An 18,639-nucleotide genomic window follows, 5' to 3' on the forward strand; every position below is an offset into this window, starting at 1 on the left:
TAATTTGCTTTTAGCAGAGTTGTTTGTTGTACTTAAAGAAATCAGAGATGGCGAGGTGCTTAAAGCAAGTCGAGTCGCTTACAAGAAGCAACCGTTCGTTGAGAGGTACAGCTGCTGATGATGTTCCTACATATTTCTTTCTTTGTAGTCATTTAAGATGGCATCACTTGTCTTGCCTGGTTGCAAAGGCTTGATGAGTAGAACCCATATTCTTCATGTTTCTTTGACACTACAACTTCTGCGTGGTGTAACACAGAAGCCTGCGGAAGAAACCATCATTTCATCTGCTAGTGGTCCATGTGAGAACATGAATGAATCTCCTGTCACAAGGACTGTGTGAGCTGCCTTCTGCTGGCACTTGGGACATAGCTTCATTGCAGTGAGAACTGTGGTGGTAATAGCTATGCTCAATTTATGTTTAATCTAGCTATAGCTACTTAGGGTGCTGGTAGCAGTATGGACTTCAGCATGGGCTGTTCAAGCCTGCCAGGTTTCTTACTTAGATTAAAACCTTCAAATAAGTCAGTACCACCCCCTCATTACTGTTTTTGATGCCTAAATTATATATATTCAGAAAGCCCAGGGTATGGCTTTCTGTGCCGCAATCACACTGTAATTGCAGAGCAGGTGTACTCTAAGATATGCTATGTTATTACCTTGTTGCAAATTTCTTTAATTAAGCTACAGGGCCTCATTTCTCATGAAGTTGTGGAAAGCAAGACCTCTTGGTGGCTCAGCTTTCTAGTTGACCTAGTATTACCTAGGAATTCATGAAAATGCTGTGCTGTGGTTCAGAGGGAAGAACAAGAGGAATGTATTTTCTTAATTTTGTCAATATTCTGGTCAGCTTTCTGAATTTCTCCCTGACCTGCTGTACAACACTTCTCAAGTGTGACAAGAAAAACAATTATGTAGAAAGGGGATGAAAATGTGAGTCTTTCCATAATGCTATTGATAGATCACAGTTCGCTGACACAGGGGAGTTTTGCTGTTTATTAGCTGGGCTGTTGAGAGTGGTTACATTTTTCTTAAGGGTGTTTACAAGCTCATTTTCTTTTCACTTCCATTTTCTTAATTTTTTTTTCCTATCACACACCTGTTTGTTGTATTTGTCAAGAGTTCTTGTTTTATCTCCTTTTTTTATGTATTCCTCTTCTACCAGGCTTGCTCTGCTTGGCTTGTGAAATCCATTCTGTTGGTTTTCTTTGGATCTAGCTTGAAATTAAGTTCTTTTCCTAGGAAGGCAGCTTCTTTGATTGATTTTTGTGTTGTGGGATTTTTTTTTTCCCCCAGTTCTTCTATGTGAAAAAAATCCAGTCCATCTGCTCTAGGATTGGATTTCTGATTTCTTTAGTTCACTTCCTTCTGTTAATTATGGTAGAGTCCTTCCGATTTTATTTCTCTGCCTTTCCTTGTGTTTGATGAGCTCTTGGTTGTATGCTGTGCTTCAGAGTTGTGTTACTGTATTGTGAACTTCTTTGCTTAATGTAGTTTGCAGTATTTTGATGAGCTCCTGCAATTCTTCTTTTACAGATTTGTTGTCCTCCTGGGTCTGTCCTCTGGCAATTTACATGTAGTAATGATCAGTATAAATCTAGAGTTTTCTTAAGGCTGATTTCAGCTTCTTCCCCAGTTTGACTTTCTTTCACCATCAGTAAGGAAGAAGGAATTCCATTTTTATCTCTACTTACCAGGTGTGGCAACTGTTATACCTCTAAACTCTTCTGGTTAATAATTAGGAATTTTAGGTTTGATCCTACATTCTCAAATGAATGTGTTTATTTTTACTGTGCAATTTCAAAGGCTTGCCTGTTGCAGATGAAGATTTACCATGCTCCTCGTCCACTGCTTCTTACTGCAGATGGACCAGTGTCTTGAACTGATCTGAATTTGAGTGGAAACAAGATGCCCTAATATCATCATCTCTGTATTTTAAGTAGTCATAATCTAAAATGAATGCAGTTGTACTTAAAAGACTGAAATAAAATAAATAGACTTTGTCAGGTTGGGGTTTGGGTGGTTTTTTTGGCCTATATTTCCAATTCTTTTGTCTTAATTTTAGATTAACAAATTTTAAGTCTAGAAGGATCATTTCTTAGTGTAGTTTGTTGGCCACTGGCCACAGAATGGTTGCTGTTAATGCTTTGCTATTGATCTAGCAGGCGACAAGCCAAGTTCTTTCAATGTGTCTGTACCTCACTTTTCCACCTCTGTAATCATAATAATATATTGGTTTGCTTCTACAGTGTTTTGAGTTACTCCTCCAGTGTGGCAGCAATGCCGGGTTTTGCTCCTGTTTTATTAGTTTGTCTTGTAGCACATGCCACAGAAGTTTTCTAAATGATTCATGTACTGAAAGGGAATTTTTTAAATTATTATTTTTTAAAATTTTTTTGTCAACTACTGTAGCAGCACCAGATTTGGAGAGGTATTTGCAACATTTTTTTTTTTAATCAAACTTAACTTTTAATACCCACACATCTTTCCCTCACTGATGTTCACTTATTTTGTAATCTCATGGAATAGGAGTGCTAGGCTATAGCCAGAACAAGAAATGTTATGAGTGGACATCACAGACAAAAAGGGGCTCCTAATCCTTTCGAGGTAGGAATCTGTCTGAGTCAGATTTTGTAGATGGTACTGTTACAGGAAAACCCAGGCTGAGATTAGAGAGAAACCCAAAGCTTCTGTAAGGAACTATAAATCTCAAAGATTTAGAAGCCTGTTGGAATGTTTTTTTCTTCCCTCAGGCTTCAAGAGAATTATGAGTGTTTGAAGCCAAACAAAATTCATATTTAGCACTGAGCAAAGCAAAACAGTTATTTCAACCAAGCTTTGTTTTGGCGTTGGTCAAACCCCAAGCTCACAGCAGCGATGCTGGGTGTCATGCCACAGTTATTCAAACAATCCCAAAATGAATGGAGCTCTGTGGGCGCTGACACATCCAGCTACATTTTCCTCAGCTCCATCTGCAACTTCCATCTACAGCAGCATTTCTTTTCTTAAAACTGCCCTCTTCAGTCAATTTTTATTTCAGGAGTGGATTCAACCCTAATTTTATGCATCTTTATCTCATCTACTCACCCTTAGAATCATAGAATCATAGAATCACAGAACGGTCTGGGTTGGAAGGGACCTTAAAGCTCATCCAGTTCCAACCCCCCTGCCATCAGCCGGGACACCTTCCACTAGAACAGGTTGCTCAAAGCCTCATCCAACCTGGCCTTGAACACCTCCAGGGAGGAGCAGCCACAACTTCCTTGGGCAACCTGGGCCAGTGTCTGACCACCCTCACAGTGAAGAACTTCCTAATATCTCATCTAAACCTCCCCTCTTTCAGCCTAAACCCATTTCCCCTTGTTTTGTCATTAACTGCCCTTATGAAAAGTCCCTCCCCAGCTTTCTTGTAGCCCCTTCAGGTACTGGGAGGCCGCTATAAGATCTCCCCGGAGCCTTCTCTTCTCCAGGCTGAACAGCCCCAACTCTCTCAGCCTGTCCTCACAGCAGAGCTGCTCCAGCCCTCGGATCATCCTGGTGGCCTCCTCTGGACTTGTTCTAGCTGCTCCAGGTCCTTTACGGTTGGTAAAGACTAACAGACACTTCCAAGGTGCAGTTCAGCCTGATTTAGATGCTTACATTAGGCTGAGGTCAATCATGCCCAAGATTTGCTCTTAATATGTAAGAGCCAACTCAGAGGCAGAAACCCACACTGTAAATATTTTCATCAGATGAATCCTGCTCCATTTGATTATCAAGAAAGTCTACATAGTTGGAAGAATTTCAAGATGATGTAACATGTTTTGATACCTAATCCATCACATCTGAAAATCTCTGCTTCCTTACAGGTCTACGGGAAATATTGATGGTCATTTATCTTAATACTATGCAAAGCAATTGGTTTACTTGTTTCTAATTATTCAGATCTGAATTATTAGCAAAGCAAATTTCTGCCTATTGAATCCAAACATAATTGATGCACCAGAAAGCTTCTGCTCTAAGCTCCATTCCTATAACAACCTTTGCTTCCTAAAATCATCATGAAAATTATAGTGGCCTTTGAAAGGAAGAATTCACGCAAAGCAACCCCCAGTGCTTTTTAAGACAAAGGTTGAGGGCAACCTCAGAAAAAAGTGAGGTTAAGATTCAACTGTGGCTGGCACAGGCTGGAGTTTAGTTTTGGCTGTTAGATGAGAAGAAAGGGCAGAACTTGTTTATTTATTCCACCCCTTGGTTTAAACAGCAACGTGACAAGTTATGCAAAGGGGACCAGTTTATTCTCATAGAGATGCAGGTTGGAAGAGTTCATCTGTGATGTTTTGGTCTTGGAGGATAGGATGGGGGGGGGACAGAAAGGTTACGCATCCTGACTACATAAACATCTCTTTGGCTCTTTAATGGGGCAGCAGAAGCGCTTGGCACAGAGGCAGCAGTGAGCTTCACCTTCTCAGCTGGAGGAGCAGCCCACAATCACTGCCATCACGGAGCACAACGGCTTATTAAAGGAATAAAGGCAAAACTCTACTTGATTTCTAGAGTGGAGGGGCAGGAAATCCTCCTGACCTTGTCAAGACTTTAGTCATCTTAATGGGTCTACCACAGAGAAAAGCTCTGCTTGAACAGCGGAGGGGTGCTGCTCCTGAGGGACGAGTTCAAAAACACCAGCTCAGAAACATTAATAAAAACATTTCCTACTGATTCTTCATCAGAGCTTAAAAGCAACAGCGTACTGCAGAGAATACTGGCAAAATCTGTACTCCTATACCAGAAAATACACATGTGCTCATTTCTCTAGACTGGTAACTGAGAATTTCTTAGAGAATGGATTAATTTATTAAGAAAACCAGTTTCTGGCATAAGTAGACCCCATAAAGAGGGCTTAATGCTTATTTTTAATCTCCTGGAAGATTGTACAAATGAACAAAATGAGGTTAATCACCAAGGAAAACTGTCAATGAAGTAATACATCTTTTGTTAAATATTAATTATATTTAATTTTTCCCCATCACTGAATTTACAAGGTTCTCCTGAATCGAGGATTAATTCAGAGGTTTTTATTTATTCTCTGCTGTGAATGGATCACTTCTCAGTGGAGAGTGAATGAATTTATTCTCTATCAGCTTTCTGCTTGAAAAGAAAATCCTTCCTAAAAGAAAAGGCAATCTTTGCCAGAGAAATCCAGACCAAGTGAAACATTTCATTGTTCAGGCTGTTAGATCTTAATGAGTTCTGCATCTAAGCACTTGGGATTTTTTTTTCCCACCTGATCCAGCAGTAGTATAGCAGTTTATGCTCTTAAATGCACAAGACTTGTTTGGGGAGAAGATTTGTATTAAAGGAAGGCAGCATGTTCCATAGTTTTAGTATAACATCTGTTATTATCATTCAGTGCTACTCTTAGCCCAGCATGCCCTTCCTCTAAATATCTTATTAATTAAACTGGCTTAGCAGGAAAATAATTAATACTTTGTCTTGTACCTACTTAGAAAGGATTTGGAAACTGAAAAAAATTGTTTTAGTCTGAGCTTCAAACTGCAGGGTTGGATTTGGTTTTTTGGTTGTTTTTTTTTTCATTCTTGAGCAGAAAATAACTAAAACTAAAAGGGTGCATCTGAAAAAACCTATGTCTTCCAAAAATATATTCTGCAAGACTGCAAAAATGGTCCATGACTTCGAGAAGTCTTGGTCAACACTTGAATGTCTTGCCTAGCAGTTGTTTTGGGAAAGACACTCCTGAGCTTCTTCAGAATGCCCTGCTAGCCCTCTATAGCAGTTGGTCCCCCAAAAACCTTAACTCCAATCCACAAAATTACTATTTTTCTTACCACCACTTTAATAATGTGATGGGACGTCCTGGTCATGAAGTCAGTAGTGATGCTGCTACCTTGCATAGCTGGTTGTTGAATAGGCAGGAGGATGAGGCGGCGAACGTGGGTAGGAATTAGTGAATTTGTGTGTAAAATGTGGATCTGTTACTTAGCTGTTGAAGGTGAAGTGCAGAAATAGCAGTGTTTGTCTGTGTCTTTGTTTTGTGAGCAGTGTTGCTGTCTATATGCAGAAACTGCTGCTTTGCTACTCTTTCACCCAACTTGGTTTCCCACGGAAGAAGCAGCTCAGACAGGCTGGGTGCTGTTTGCTACTTACACTAACAGAAAATTACACTTTCCAGACCTATTGTAAAAGGTGTTGGGTGCTGCCAAATTGCTCTTTAAAATCAAGCAGGGTTTTAGCAATTTCTTTGGTGGGAGAAAGCTCAGGAATTATCTGTGGCTTGTTCTGGCTTTTTTTGGAGAGGCTGAGAGCTGCTGCTCTTAAGGAGGACGAGGAAGAAGTTCTAAATACCATACCAGAACAAGACCCCTTCGGTGCAGGGAAAAGGCAGGTTGGGGAGCAGTCTTCAACGTGACTCCACAGTCTGATTGTTGGATATTTCTTTTCAAAAGCACATTAGAAACTTAGAAATCAAAGTTTCATTGAAAGTCAGTGAGATGCCTAAAGCACTTCTTCAGATGCAGCCGTGGCACTCTGGAAAATGCTGTAGCTGTTAGGTGAACAGCCTCAGAAATAAAGGCTGGATGATGGGTATGGGGTCTTGTGCTTCAGCAAAGGGACCTGCCATTAATTCTGGTTGATGGGCTGCATCAAGAGAAGCGTGTCCAGCAGGTGGAGGGAGGTGATTCTCCCCTCGTAAGGCCCCACCTGGAGTGCTGCCTCCAGTTCTGGAGCCCCCATCACAAGAGAGACCTGGAGCAGCTAGAACAAGTCCAGAGGAGGCCACCAGGATGATGCGAGGGCTGGAGCAGCTCTGCTGTGAGGACAGGCTGAGAGAGTTGGGGCTGTTCAGCCTGGAGAAGAGAAGGCTCCGGGGAGATCTTATAGCGGCCTCCCAGTACCTGAAGGGGCTACAAGAAATCTGGGGAGGGACTTTTCATAAGGGCAGTTAATGACAAAGCAAGGGGAAATGGGTTTAAGCTGGAAGAGGAGAGGTTTAGATGAGGTATTAGTAAGAAGTTCTTCACTGTGAGGGTGGTGAGACACTGGAACAGGTTGCCCAAGGAAGTTGTGGCTGCTCCTCCCTGGAGGTGTTGAAGGCCAGGCTGGATGAGGCTTTGAGCAACCTGGTCTAGTGGAAGGTGTCCCCGCTGATGGCGGTGGGTTGGAACTGGATGATCGTTAAGAGCCCTTCCAACCCAAACCATTCCATTATTCTATGATTCTATGCTGAAGTTCAAAGGGTGTGTTTAGGGGAGACCAGAGTTTTTATTTGCTACTGGGTGTACCTCCTGACCTTCTTTATCCTGAAGAGTACAGTTCAAAACTGATTTTTAAAAATGGGGAAACCTAAATTTAACATCTGGAAAAGAGTTGAAGCAGAGCTGGCCTTGTTCACACTAAGCCAGACATATCTGACAGCAAATCAGTCACAATGAGTGCGGTGTGTCAGCATAAGCACAGCTCATTCACCAAATATACCATGGCCCCTGTGGGAACAGCCAGTGTGTGTAGCGCTGCCAGAAAAAATTACATCCTTGTGTTTTCAGGGATGGAGAGAGGGTTTTGGAGTCTCTTTTGCTTTAAATCTGCCTTGAGCAGACCGGAGATGCTAAGTCCCAGTTCATTTGTGTGTGTGTATGTGTGTGCTGGGTCTGAGAGGGGAGCATATGGCAGAAGCGATTCGCCCTTGACTGTGCCTCTTTTTTTGGCATGCACAGGCTTGTTTCTCACGGAGCGCGTGCACATCGCTCCTTGCACATCGCTTCTTGCGCCCCTTGCTTGCTGCCTTTCAGGTCTTTGCCTGAATGCATGTCCTTTGTGGTGTTTTGGTTAATTAGACATTGTTTTAATTACTACTGAGCTAAACAAACATGAAATTTCTATCTGTCATTTTGCCGCCCCAGTGACCACCGTCTCCAAGCAGCCAATACAGGACTCGGGCTGTTCAGACCTGGTGTTAATTGCCATGGCTGTCATGGAGGTTCACTCATTTACACCTTCCTGGGAGGAAAACACCCCTCCAGGGAGGAAAAGGCTCTACTAAACAGCTCATTTTTCTCACTGTCCCAAACACCTTGATCTGCTGTCAGTGAAGTTAGTGGCAAACAAGCCTTGGCTTCAGGGCAGCAGAGGTGCCAGTCCCCTTCTGTGGCCTGGGGACAGTCCATGGCCATGTCTTTCACTGGCACGATCCTTTGCATTACGTCCTTTCTTACTTTTCCTTCTCCAGCTTCTGCACTAATTGCCTTTTTCTCCCTCTGCTCTCTCTAATTCTCCACAGCAATGCTTGGGTCATGTCAAAATGAAGCAATGGGAGTGCAGGCCTGCCCTCAAATTGGTCAGTCTATAACCATGTCTGTCAATAAACGGCCATGCTACAGCAGCAGGCAGATTCTCAGGACTGACAGTAGCCTTTATGTTGAGACACTAATTTGCCACTGACTTGATGAGGAGAAAAAACATTTTTTAAATGCCTTAAAAGACATAGAGCTTTTAAAAACAATCATTTCCCTTCTTTTCCCTTTATATTGACCCTTCTCCTTTGCTTACAGCTTTGGAAAGAAAAATATCAATGAGGCAGAGCAGAGAGGAGCTTATAAAACGAGGAGTGCTGAAAGAAATTTTCGATAAAGGTAAGTGTTCTTCTTTTCACAACATTAAATTGACTTCCCATATAGTTTTATGGCCAGATATTACATTACTGTAGCATTTAAGAACTGGGAATACAGTCCTGAATTGTAGAACTGTGCAGAATAAGGTCTCCAAACACCTTGTTTGATTTCACCACGGGCTCGCCCTCTCTATTGGATAAACATGATAGCTATTTAGCAAATAAAACTGAAAGCTAATCAGAATTATAAAGCAGTAGAAATATAAATCATGGCAGCGTGCAAGAGCCAGTCGCTGCAAACCAGCGAGGCATCCAGACTGCGGGGAGATGGAGTGAGTCCCTGCCTGTGTGTATTGTCGTTGTCTGGTTGAGTCACTCTGGGATTAACTGTTGTGGAAAAGGGAAATGTTTAAAGATTTGGGATAGTGATGAGCACAGAACGGTGCACATTCCCTTGAAATAGCTCAGAAGACATAATAATAATAATTCCTTGTTCAGGATAATTAATTTGTTGAGTTGCTAATGTGTTATTTGTGCCAAACACCACTGTTTTACAAACACCGTTGTTTTACACTGGTAATGCAACACCTATTTGACATCTATTACATCTTTGTCAATCTTTAACTGCAGCTTTTACTTGTTTTGCTGCTTCCCTTGTCAATAACTAAGGGAATTAATTCAGCAAATTATATAAAGACATGCCAAAGTTGCCTCTTAATTTCAATACAACTTATGCCTGTGCTTTAAAGCACAAAGTGCTTTAAAGTGTTGGTTTTATCATATCTTTTGTGTTGAAGAAAAACAGAATTAGCAAGTTTGTTCACCTGCTGTATAAAATGATACCCTGACCTGTTTGCTTCAGGATTTTCTGGCTTTTCAGAGGATTTTGTGTCATCCAGCAGGTGAAAGTTAGAGCTAGAGCACAGTATGTCATGTTGTTCATACATGGCAGTCACTGCAGTCCAGCTGCTGTCATTGGGAAACAAGAAATGCTTTTATCACTTCAGTGACCCCCACACTTAAAACTAGTCAAGTGAAACCAGTCCAGACGGGACTGCACAGAGCTCTTTTCTTGGCAAGGGCCAATCTCATGACCAAATCAGTTTCTGTCTTCCTCCATTTCCAAGGCTCGGTGACTTGAGTCTTCTGAAAATGTAGGCAAAGGTGGTAATTTTTTTTCAAATACTGGGTACTTTTGGAAAAATAGTAAGTTGGAGAAGTATCTGATGAGGCACCTGCTGTTCTAATAGTTTGTGGGCAGGCAGTGCTGAGAGGTTAAAAATACAGCTTCCACCTGCAACTCAGAACATTAGGAGAGCATTTAGAAGATCTCACATTTTTTGCTATACCACATAGATAAAGAGCTTTGATTTTCATGAAGGTGTAACCATCCCAGAAGCATCTGTCTTTAGAATTGCCCACTGTTCCATGGTGCCAGTCAAAGAATTAAATCTACTTGTATTTCAATACTTCTTTTTTTATCTGAACATAGCTTCAGATAAAACATGACTGCCTGTAGTGAGAAATTTATGAATGCGAGCATCTACTGGTTGCTTGCTTCAGAGATGATGGTGCAATGGTTCTGCAAGGAAGCATGGGCAGTCTTCATCTTTTATACTTTTGTATTTTTGTACTCTCTAATAAAAATGATTAATTTAGACCCAAATTTCAGGTTACCTAAATCCTGGCAGGATTTGAAAGTGTTGCAGTTATATGCGAAAGCAGATTTTTGTGGCAGTGTGTGAGGCCCCACCTGGAGTATTGTGTCCAGTTCTGGGCTCCCCAGTACAGGAAGGACATGAAATTCCTGGAGCGTGTCCAACGAAGGGTGACTGAGATGATTAGAGGACTGGAGCATCTTCCATATGGGGAAAGGCAGAGGGAGCTGGGCCTGTTCAGCCTGGAGAAAAGATGACTCAGAGGGGATCTGATTAATGTTCATAAATATCTAATGGGACAGTGTCTAAAGGATGGAGCCAGACTCTTCCCATTGGCACCCAGCAATAGGATGAGAGGCAACGGGCACAAACTGCAGCATAGGAAGTTCCACCTGAACATAAGGAAGAGCTTCTTCACTGTGAGGTGACTGAGCACTGGAACAGGTTGCTCAGAGAGGTTGTGGAATCTCCCTCCCTGGAGATATTGAAAAACCATCTGGACAAAACCCTGGTTCATGTGCTCTAGGAGTCTGTGGTTGGACTAGATGATCTTCAGAGGTCCCTTCCAACCATAACCCATCTGTGATATGTAATAATTGTATTACCGGGATTCTTTTCATTTGTATGTCAGCTAAACAGAATAGCTTTTAGTACTTTAAAAATAATAAAGAATTTGCCTTTTGTATCTGGTTGTCAGGCATGTCTCTGATCCAGGATTAATTCACGCTAAGATAGTCTTCACTCTACAAATTATTTTACCCACGTCTTTGATGTGTGTCTGTACTTCAGCAGCTCCCCATGTAGCTTTTCTTTAAGCAAGATCTGATTTAGGGTGTGCATTTCCACCATGATTGCGTTTTGTATCTGATTACTTCAGTCAGATCCAAGGACAAGTTTTAGAGTCCAAATGAAGATTGGAGATATTCAGAGGGAAGATTAAAAGAGGTTATGCTGTGAGTACAGAAAGCTGTCATGCTTGTTGTTATGACAAAAAGGAAAAGCCAATATTTTATCTCATGTTTTACTTCTGTAGTCGTAAACCTTCAACGGGTCATTGGAATCATGCTGAATATACCTTGAGAAGTGCAAGGTGCACTTAAGGCAGTAAGATTTCAAGGTGCTCAGCATGTTACGATGGGCATCCTGCTTCATTAAAAATATGCAGACATCCCTCCAAAACCTAAATGCTACTGATTTTATCACTCATACCTTTTGTCTGCTTATAGTTACAGTCAAATTCAGTCCTGCACTGAATTAATGAATATTGCTGGACACAATCACTTCATAGAATCATAGAATGGTTAGGATTGGAAGGGACCTTAAAGATCATCCAGTTCCAACCCACCGCCATCAGCAGGGACCCCTTCCACTAGACCAGGTTGCTCAAAGCCTCATCCAGCCTGGCCTTCAACACTTCCAGGGAGGGGGCATCTACAACTTCCTTGGGCAACCTGTTCCAGTGTCTGACCACCCTCACAGTGAAGAACTTCTTCCTAATATCTAATCTAAACCTCCCCTCTTCCAGCTTAAACCCATTTCCCCTTGTTTTGTCATTAACTACCCTTATGAAAAGTCCTTCCCCAGCTTTCTTGTAGCCCCTTCAGGTACTGGGAGGCCGCTATGAGATCTCCCCAGAGCTTTCTCTTCTCCAGGCTGAACAGCCCCAACTCTCTCAGCCTGTCTTCTTCCTTTTATTAAGTGATGGTTTTTTATTAAGAAACAGTTGCTCTGTGTAAGAAATAGTTATGCTCTTTCAGAAACCAGGTAACTGAGAAAACAGCAGCCCCTATCCCAAACACGTGTAACAGTGTGTGTTTATGAGAGAGAGAGAGCACAGGATACGTAGCATTTCCACCCAGACAGACAGACAGTTGAAAAACACTTAAATACTGGCTGAACTGTTGTTTGATTTTTGCTGCCTAGGGAAATAAAAGGGGGTTGTATTGAATGACCACAGCAGTTAGGAGACTGTGCTGCGAACAATTGGCCAAAACCTTCAGTTTTGATTAATGTTGCCACCTTTTAGCCAGCTCAGTTGATTACTCTGAAAGCCGTGGGTCATGTTTCAGTCTAGTATGAGGTGGCTGTGTACTGTAATAGCTCTCTAGGTCTTCAAAAAGCCTCCAACAAAAACAAGCAAGTCAAGACCTTGGTATTTCTAATAATTCCAAAGTAAGCAGGAGACCATCTTCACTCACTGTAGAGAAGCTTTAAAAGGTAGAAACATCATCCTGAATAGTTATCAGCTAACGTGCTTTCAGACTTGTTAATTGCTGTGTCCTGACGCTTAAGTGAGACTTAATTTTTTTTTTCTCTTTTCAGTATTATTTTCCAAAGTGTTATGCACATCTTAGCCCTGTGAGGGGAAAATGTGCGCTCATGTGAATGATGTGCATCTCTGCTCGGTACATTGCGCAGTAATATGGCTAATCAGAGGTGCCCAGAAATCAAGAACCAGATCCTGAAATCCTGAGTTTGACTTAAAAAAAGAATTTAAATGCATAATAAAATGAGGCTCCATTTATTTTCCTGCTGGTTTTTAGGTTTTTTACAGGTCACATTCCAGTTATATTTTCAGGCTTCCACTTGTAACCATAGGGGCTGAACACTTTCCTTTATAAAACTGTAGTTGAGATATCCATGTAGTCATTGCCTCCAGCTACCAGAGAGCTGTGCCTAACAAGTGCTGAGATAAAAATCATGCGGGTTGACACCATAGAGAATTATCTGATCCCTGGCTTCTGTTCTTTATTATTTCTAATGTGAAGTGTCATTTGATAGGAAAGAAACTACCAGCTGCTGTTACAGAAATTTTGCTCGGATAGAGAAGATATTATTAGTAACTTCAAAAATAGGCTTTCTAAAGAGAATCTGCTATATCCCACTGTCAAGACCTTACACCAGGCGACTATAAAAATTATTCTCTCCCTTACTTAAACTCTTGATGCTGGGAGCTGTAGTGTTTTTATTTGTGTGTAAAATAGGGACATAGTTCTGTGATTTTGCTTGTGTCCCTTGTAGCATAAAAATTGGTGTAAGGGAAGAAGAATTCTTGTTGTTGTTATTATTATTATTTTTTTAAATATTATAAATTATATACTGTCTATATTAGTATTCTTTAAGAAAACTCCATAGCTGCAGTTCCCGCCCATTCTCATTCCTGGCTTCCCAGCTTCAACAGAGACAGAAGGAAAACAGATTTTGTGGCCCTGGATGGTGCTACATGGCCCTATGGATGGAGGATGGTCAGGAATTACCCAGCTTAGACCATGGATCATAATGACTGTCCTAGGGTAAGCAAAGGATCAATACAGATATTTGGCAGATCTTTCCCAAATCTTAATAACCACTTAAGGCAGGTGGAATGCTGTCTGATTTCTGTGAAACTGTTATGGACAGAACACCACAGTCAGACATCTCCAAAAATTGCTCTGCACAAGTTGTATTTTTGAGATACAAAGCCATATTGTTTTGATCCTTTTCCCTGTGTCTTCTCTATACATACAAGATCTCAATTCAGGCTCCTCATTTCCAAGCAAGCTAATGGAGATAGCAGATTTAATTAAAAATTCTTTCTGCATCTTATTTATGTGTCTTCTGTTGTCATTCTGCTTTCCTCCAACTATGAACAGATGGGGAACTTTCCATACCAAATGAAGAAGGAGCTTTGGAGAATGGGCAGCCTCTGGGCTCCGGGCAAGTGCTGAGCTCCAGCCAGGTATCCCTGCCAGCCCTAGCAGAACTGGAGTCAGGTCCAGCACCTGGGGAACCCTGCTCATACGAGGTGCTCCCAACCACAGAGATCATGGATGGAACAGGTAATGTTTTACATTATGATGTAGATACTCTAAGCTGTTTGAAACAAGTTTCTGACTTCTAACAGTGTCTAGCCCTGAGAAATCCTTGTTGAAGACCAAGGTCTTCTGGTGGAGAAGGAGGTGACAGCATACAGATTGTCACTGGATGCTCAGTGTGGAAGTAACCTCTACTTCTACACAAGTAACCTGCACTTTGTCAACATTTAACAGTAGATTTCAAACTCTCTGGATACATCTCAGCTGTACCAATGAACTCTAGAGCAGAAAGCTGACAACATTTTTAAACCCTAGGGTACAACATCATGCCCTTTACCTGCTGTGTGGTGTTGGGTGATGTTCACACCACACAGCTTTCAGTAGCTAACACTGCCAGGTGCCCTACCCTAGGTGAGGCTCTCTGTGCTTCTTCCCCAACCCGTGCAGAGAGATGGCAATGCTGTACATCTAGGTTAGCTCCTCTTTCTGCATCACTTAATGCCAAGAGTTGTGAGTGGAGGTCAAGTGCGGAAAAGCGACTGGTAGAAGCATTCATCCATGATATTGCACAGCTGTGTGGCCTCTTTGAAATGGAGTAGGCCCCGTGAGGTGCTTTTACATTTATAGGATAATTTAGAGACCACCTGCTAACATATCTGGTCCTGAGCAAGCTGTGGTGACAGACCATCTGAGATGTGACATTTTAAGACTCTTGATTTGTGTTCAAGATTTGGGAATACATCCCAGCTTGGCATGAGGGAGCTGGCTTCTGCCAGAGGTAATGGGAAATTCAGCTGTTGTGTAGATGTGTGTTACTCTTCCTCTCTCTGTTTTTCTCTCTTTCTCTTCTCTCTCTTCTCCTTTCTATGTTATATGATGTTTGAGTGATATCTATTAATTGTTCTTAATCTGCCTTGCTGTGCTGCTTTTCTTGTCTTACTACGGCTGTATCCGCTGCTGCTTTGCTCGTAACGTTGTTGCGTCTATGATGTGGTTGTGTCCTCCAGTGTCTGAAGAGAGCCCCACATCCAATGATTCCGGCGTCCTCCTGTCCCAAGATCCTACAGCTAAGCCAGTCCTGCTACTTCCCCCAAAAAAATCTGCTGCTTTCCCTGGAGACCATGAGGACACCCCAGTGAAACAGTTGTCCCTCCTCAAACAGCCCCCTGCCCTGCCTCCTAAACCTATTGCCAGGATTGCCAGCCACTTAACTGGTAAGTAGGTGTTCCTGGACCCTCAGCACCACCATTTCCCTTATAGGATAAACCTCCCCCTACAGCAAGGTTCTCAGTGTCCTTCCTCCTTCTGTAACGCTGTTTGCACATGTTGTTGTGTGTACTGGCAATGTATCTGTGTTGTACCTAAGGCAGGGATCATGAAGTATTTTCAGACTCTACCTTCATCAGGGTTCCTTCGGGGCACTTCTCCTTTCAGCTGTAACTACCGAAGACCTCCACTGCATCTCCTAACCCTCCTTACTCTTATTCATCAAGACTTACCATCACTGCAAAAATTGCAGGATGTGCTTTGATGGGAAAGGAAGTAACAGGAAAATACTAGGATATCTTTAAATGCCTTTAATGAGAAAAGAGGTGAGGACTGAGGGGAAAGGGAGAGTTTTACTTTCTCCTTTTGCCCTTTGTTGCTTCTCCTCTCAACTGCCTTCTGGGCAGTTCCCCCTGCGCACACCCTGTATCTTTCCATATGTTTTTCTCTTACTTGGCCTCCTGATCCTTGCACAGGCCATTCTGTCCCATGGCTTCTCGCAGTTTTGCTTCCCTGCTCACACCACCTGCCCAACTGCTCCCCCTTTCCACCCCTCTGCTCTGACTACTCCTCTCCCACTGGTGAGTCCTGCTCTAGCTGGGCAGCTCCAGTTCCCAGTGACTAAGATTTTGATGTCCTGCAGTTCATGCTACAGTTTACCTCTCGCTGCGTGGCAGCTAGCAACAGTAGACAATACAGGCTCCTTTTTTGTGTTCCAGATGTTTTCAGAAGTGTCCAGGCTCTTTGGGATTCAAAGCTCTAGGTACACATGGAAGGAGGATTGGTGCGTCTCCTCTCTCCAGTGTCTCATTTAGACCACCAAAGCAAAGCATGGCTACGTTTACACAGACTAAAAAAGGTTCCCTGAACTCTTGTCTGCACCTTTTAAACAGTCAGCTCATCATTGCAGCTGCTGCCCAGGAGGCAGCACTTCCAAATTCTGAATTCAAGACAAAGTGTGGTCCATCTCTGTACTGGAGCAGCTACCGGTCTTCTCACCGGGTTGATCTTATTGTGTTGATGCTGCCCTGATCTTTTCAGGGGTGATGTGCAAAATGCTCAGTCCACATTGATACATTCTAGATGGATTTTTTTTCCCCCCTGACACGTTAATACCCATTTTATCTGGGTTAAGGTATATATCAGGAAAGAGCTCATTAGGAAAGAGCATGTTCTGGTTTTCTCTCATATCTCTACGTAGTCTCTTCATGTTTCTGTTCGGATGACCACACGTTTTTTGTTCTCTATAGTTTTGTTCATTTTATGTGAAATCTCTTTACTTTCTTGCCTGCCAAAATCTACACGTAATGGTTAAAATTGTGCCTTGTACTAGAAACTGAATGGGCAGTTCTGCAGCTTGGAAAGTCAGACAGCAGTATTAATGGCTTCAGGTGAGGACAAAACCAGCTTCCTATGATCTGCCATAACACTCTGTCCCAATTACAAGAAGCTGCTCAGAAATGAGGCCAACACAGAAGAAATAAAAGAAATGGGAATAGCATAGGAAGGAAAAAAGCTCAGGTACTAAATGTCCTTCATTCATAAGCCTTTCATGTGAAAGAGAGAGCAGAAAAATCAGAGAATGAGGGCTTCTGGTGTGGGGGTTTTTTTGCAGCTGGAAATTTTGTGTGAAATAGAATCAGGCTCAAGCTATCAGCTTAAGTCAGTTGCTTGATGGTGACGACTTTCCCATGAAAATGAAACAGAACTGTGACTCCGCTTACTTTGTGGTGGCCGTTAGTGGTCTCTCATCCAGTCCTAAGTACGTGCATATAGAGATACTCTTGTACCTACATATATAGAACCCTCAGGAAAAGGAACAGATATTCAGATTTAATCATAGGGCCCTAATTTAATAGGCTGTTATTCCTGGTAAAACTGAAAGCCTCATTTATACATACCTCATAAATAAAAGTATTCTTAAGGGTCTGTTTACTTCGGTGGTCTAAAGGGTATACGTGTTGTTTGGTGCCTTGTGTTCTCCACTGGTAATTATTTTAGCCTTGTATAATCTTTGGAAATGAGCAATCAATCCTAATGAAGCACCCTCATCAGTGAGAAGCAGAATTAATGCTATTCTTTTACTAATTACTCCAGAGACATCCTTAGCTTGTGTGTGAGAAAACAAGTAAAACCTGAATTCTGGTGTTCAAAGTGAAGGCTTTTCTGTTCTTGTTGCATACCCGTTTTTCTACTGAAGATTGTGTGAGAAGGCTCAAGGACCAATTAAGACATACTGGACATGGCTAATGGAGAGTGACAGTGGTTTAATGGTCTGGTAGCTCTGTTCAAGAAGACTGCAAGGGGAGATGTGATCTTGTGAAGGGTTCAGGTACACATCTGAAAACGCAGAAGTGCCTCAACTTCTGTCATTATATATGTATATGTACATATGTGTGTCTACTTAATAGAAACATGGTATATAGAAACATATTATAAAATCACTACAGGCATGGGTCAGTAGCAAAAAAAACCAAACCAAACCAAACAAAAAAAAAAGGTAAATATTTGAAATACAAAACTTGAGGAAAGAAAAGCTTCCTTTGAGTCTGACCACCTTCTTGCTGTGAACTTATCCCAAAGTTCTTCAATAGAGGCATGAAGACTGACTTGCGGGGTTTGGCAAAGGACTTAATACAGGTTTATAGAAATGGAAAAGGAACATTCCTGACCTCTGAAAGCATTTGTGAACCATCTCAAACATCTATCTGCCTCTGCCAAGACAAAGATTGGCCTTTCCCTCAGTAAGAAACGCACATAAAAGCAGGCCTAAAATAAACATGTAAGAGCACATTTAATTTTGGGGAGAATGAAAAGGAAAAATCTATTTTAAAGGTGGCAAGAAGAGGGAATTGCTTCTAGCAAATATAAATCACACAACCTTGTCGTGCTTCTTCTCAAGGCTGAGGCACTGTGGGGATGGGGCAGTGCAGGAATGGGGACAGAGCCAAGAGCAGACTGCAGAGCAGCCCCTGGGAGTGGTGCCAGCACCGCTGCAGAAGGTGCTCCGTACTTTGCCTCACGCCACCTCCCATGCTTCTGATGATGCTGTCTCCACAGGGAATGTCCGTATCACAACACTGGGTGTGGAAGTGCCCACGCAGCCCTAGAAGACAGGCAACCCTAGGAAAAAAACGTGATCCAAAAACTTTTGATACCATTGTTTCACTGCTCTGCATTTGCTGTTGGCCATTAACTTCCCAGTGAGCTTTTGTATAAGGTCATTCAGGTGGGAAGGAACCTCAGGAAGTCTCTAGTCAAACCTCCTACTCAAAGTAGGGTCAGCTATGGGATCACAGAATCACAGAATGTTGGGGAT

At 42.2% G+C, this 18,639-nt stretch overlaps 1 protein-coding gene across 1 annotated transcript in view; it reads left to right on the plus strand.

Moving 5' to 3' along the window:
• LOC114818503 (phosphatase and actin regulator 1-like) overlaps window positions 1–15,268 on the plus strand; it is a gene marked incomplete at its 3' end in the record, with an annotated part of 84,113 nt that extends 68,845 nt beyond the window's left edge. The window contains exons 3-5 of the mRNA XM_029084639.1: window positions 8,544–8,624; window positions 13,893–14,078; window positions 15,062–15,268. Of these exons, the coding sequence (XP_028940472.1) occupies window positions 8,544–8,624; window positions 13,893–14,078; window positions 15,062–15,268 (474 nt within the window). The remainder of the gene's footprint in view (window positions 1–8,543; window positions 8,625–13,892; window positions 14,079–15,061) is intronic.
• Between the last annotated feature and the right edge of the window lie 3,371 nt (window positions 15,269–18,639).

The sequence above is a fragment of the Antrostomus carolinensis genome, unplaced genomic scaffold (assembly GCF_000700745.2).
Source record: "Antrostomus carolinensis isolate BGI_N321 unplaced genomic scaffold, ASM70074v2 scaffold19750, whole genome shotgun sequence".
Classification (NCBI taxonomy): domain Eukaryota; kingdom Metazoa; phylum Chordata; class Aves; order Caprimulgiformes; family Caprimulgidae; genus Antrostomus; species Antrostomus carolinensis.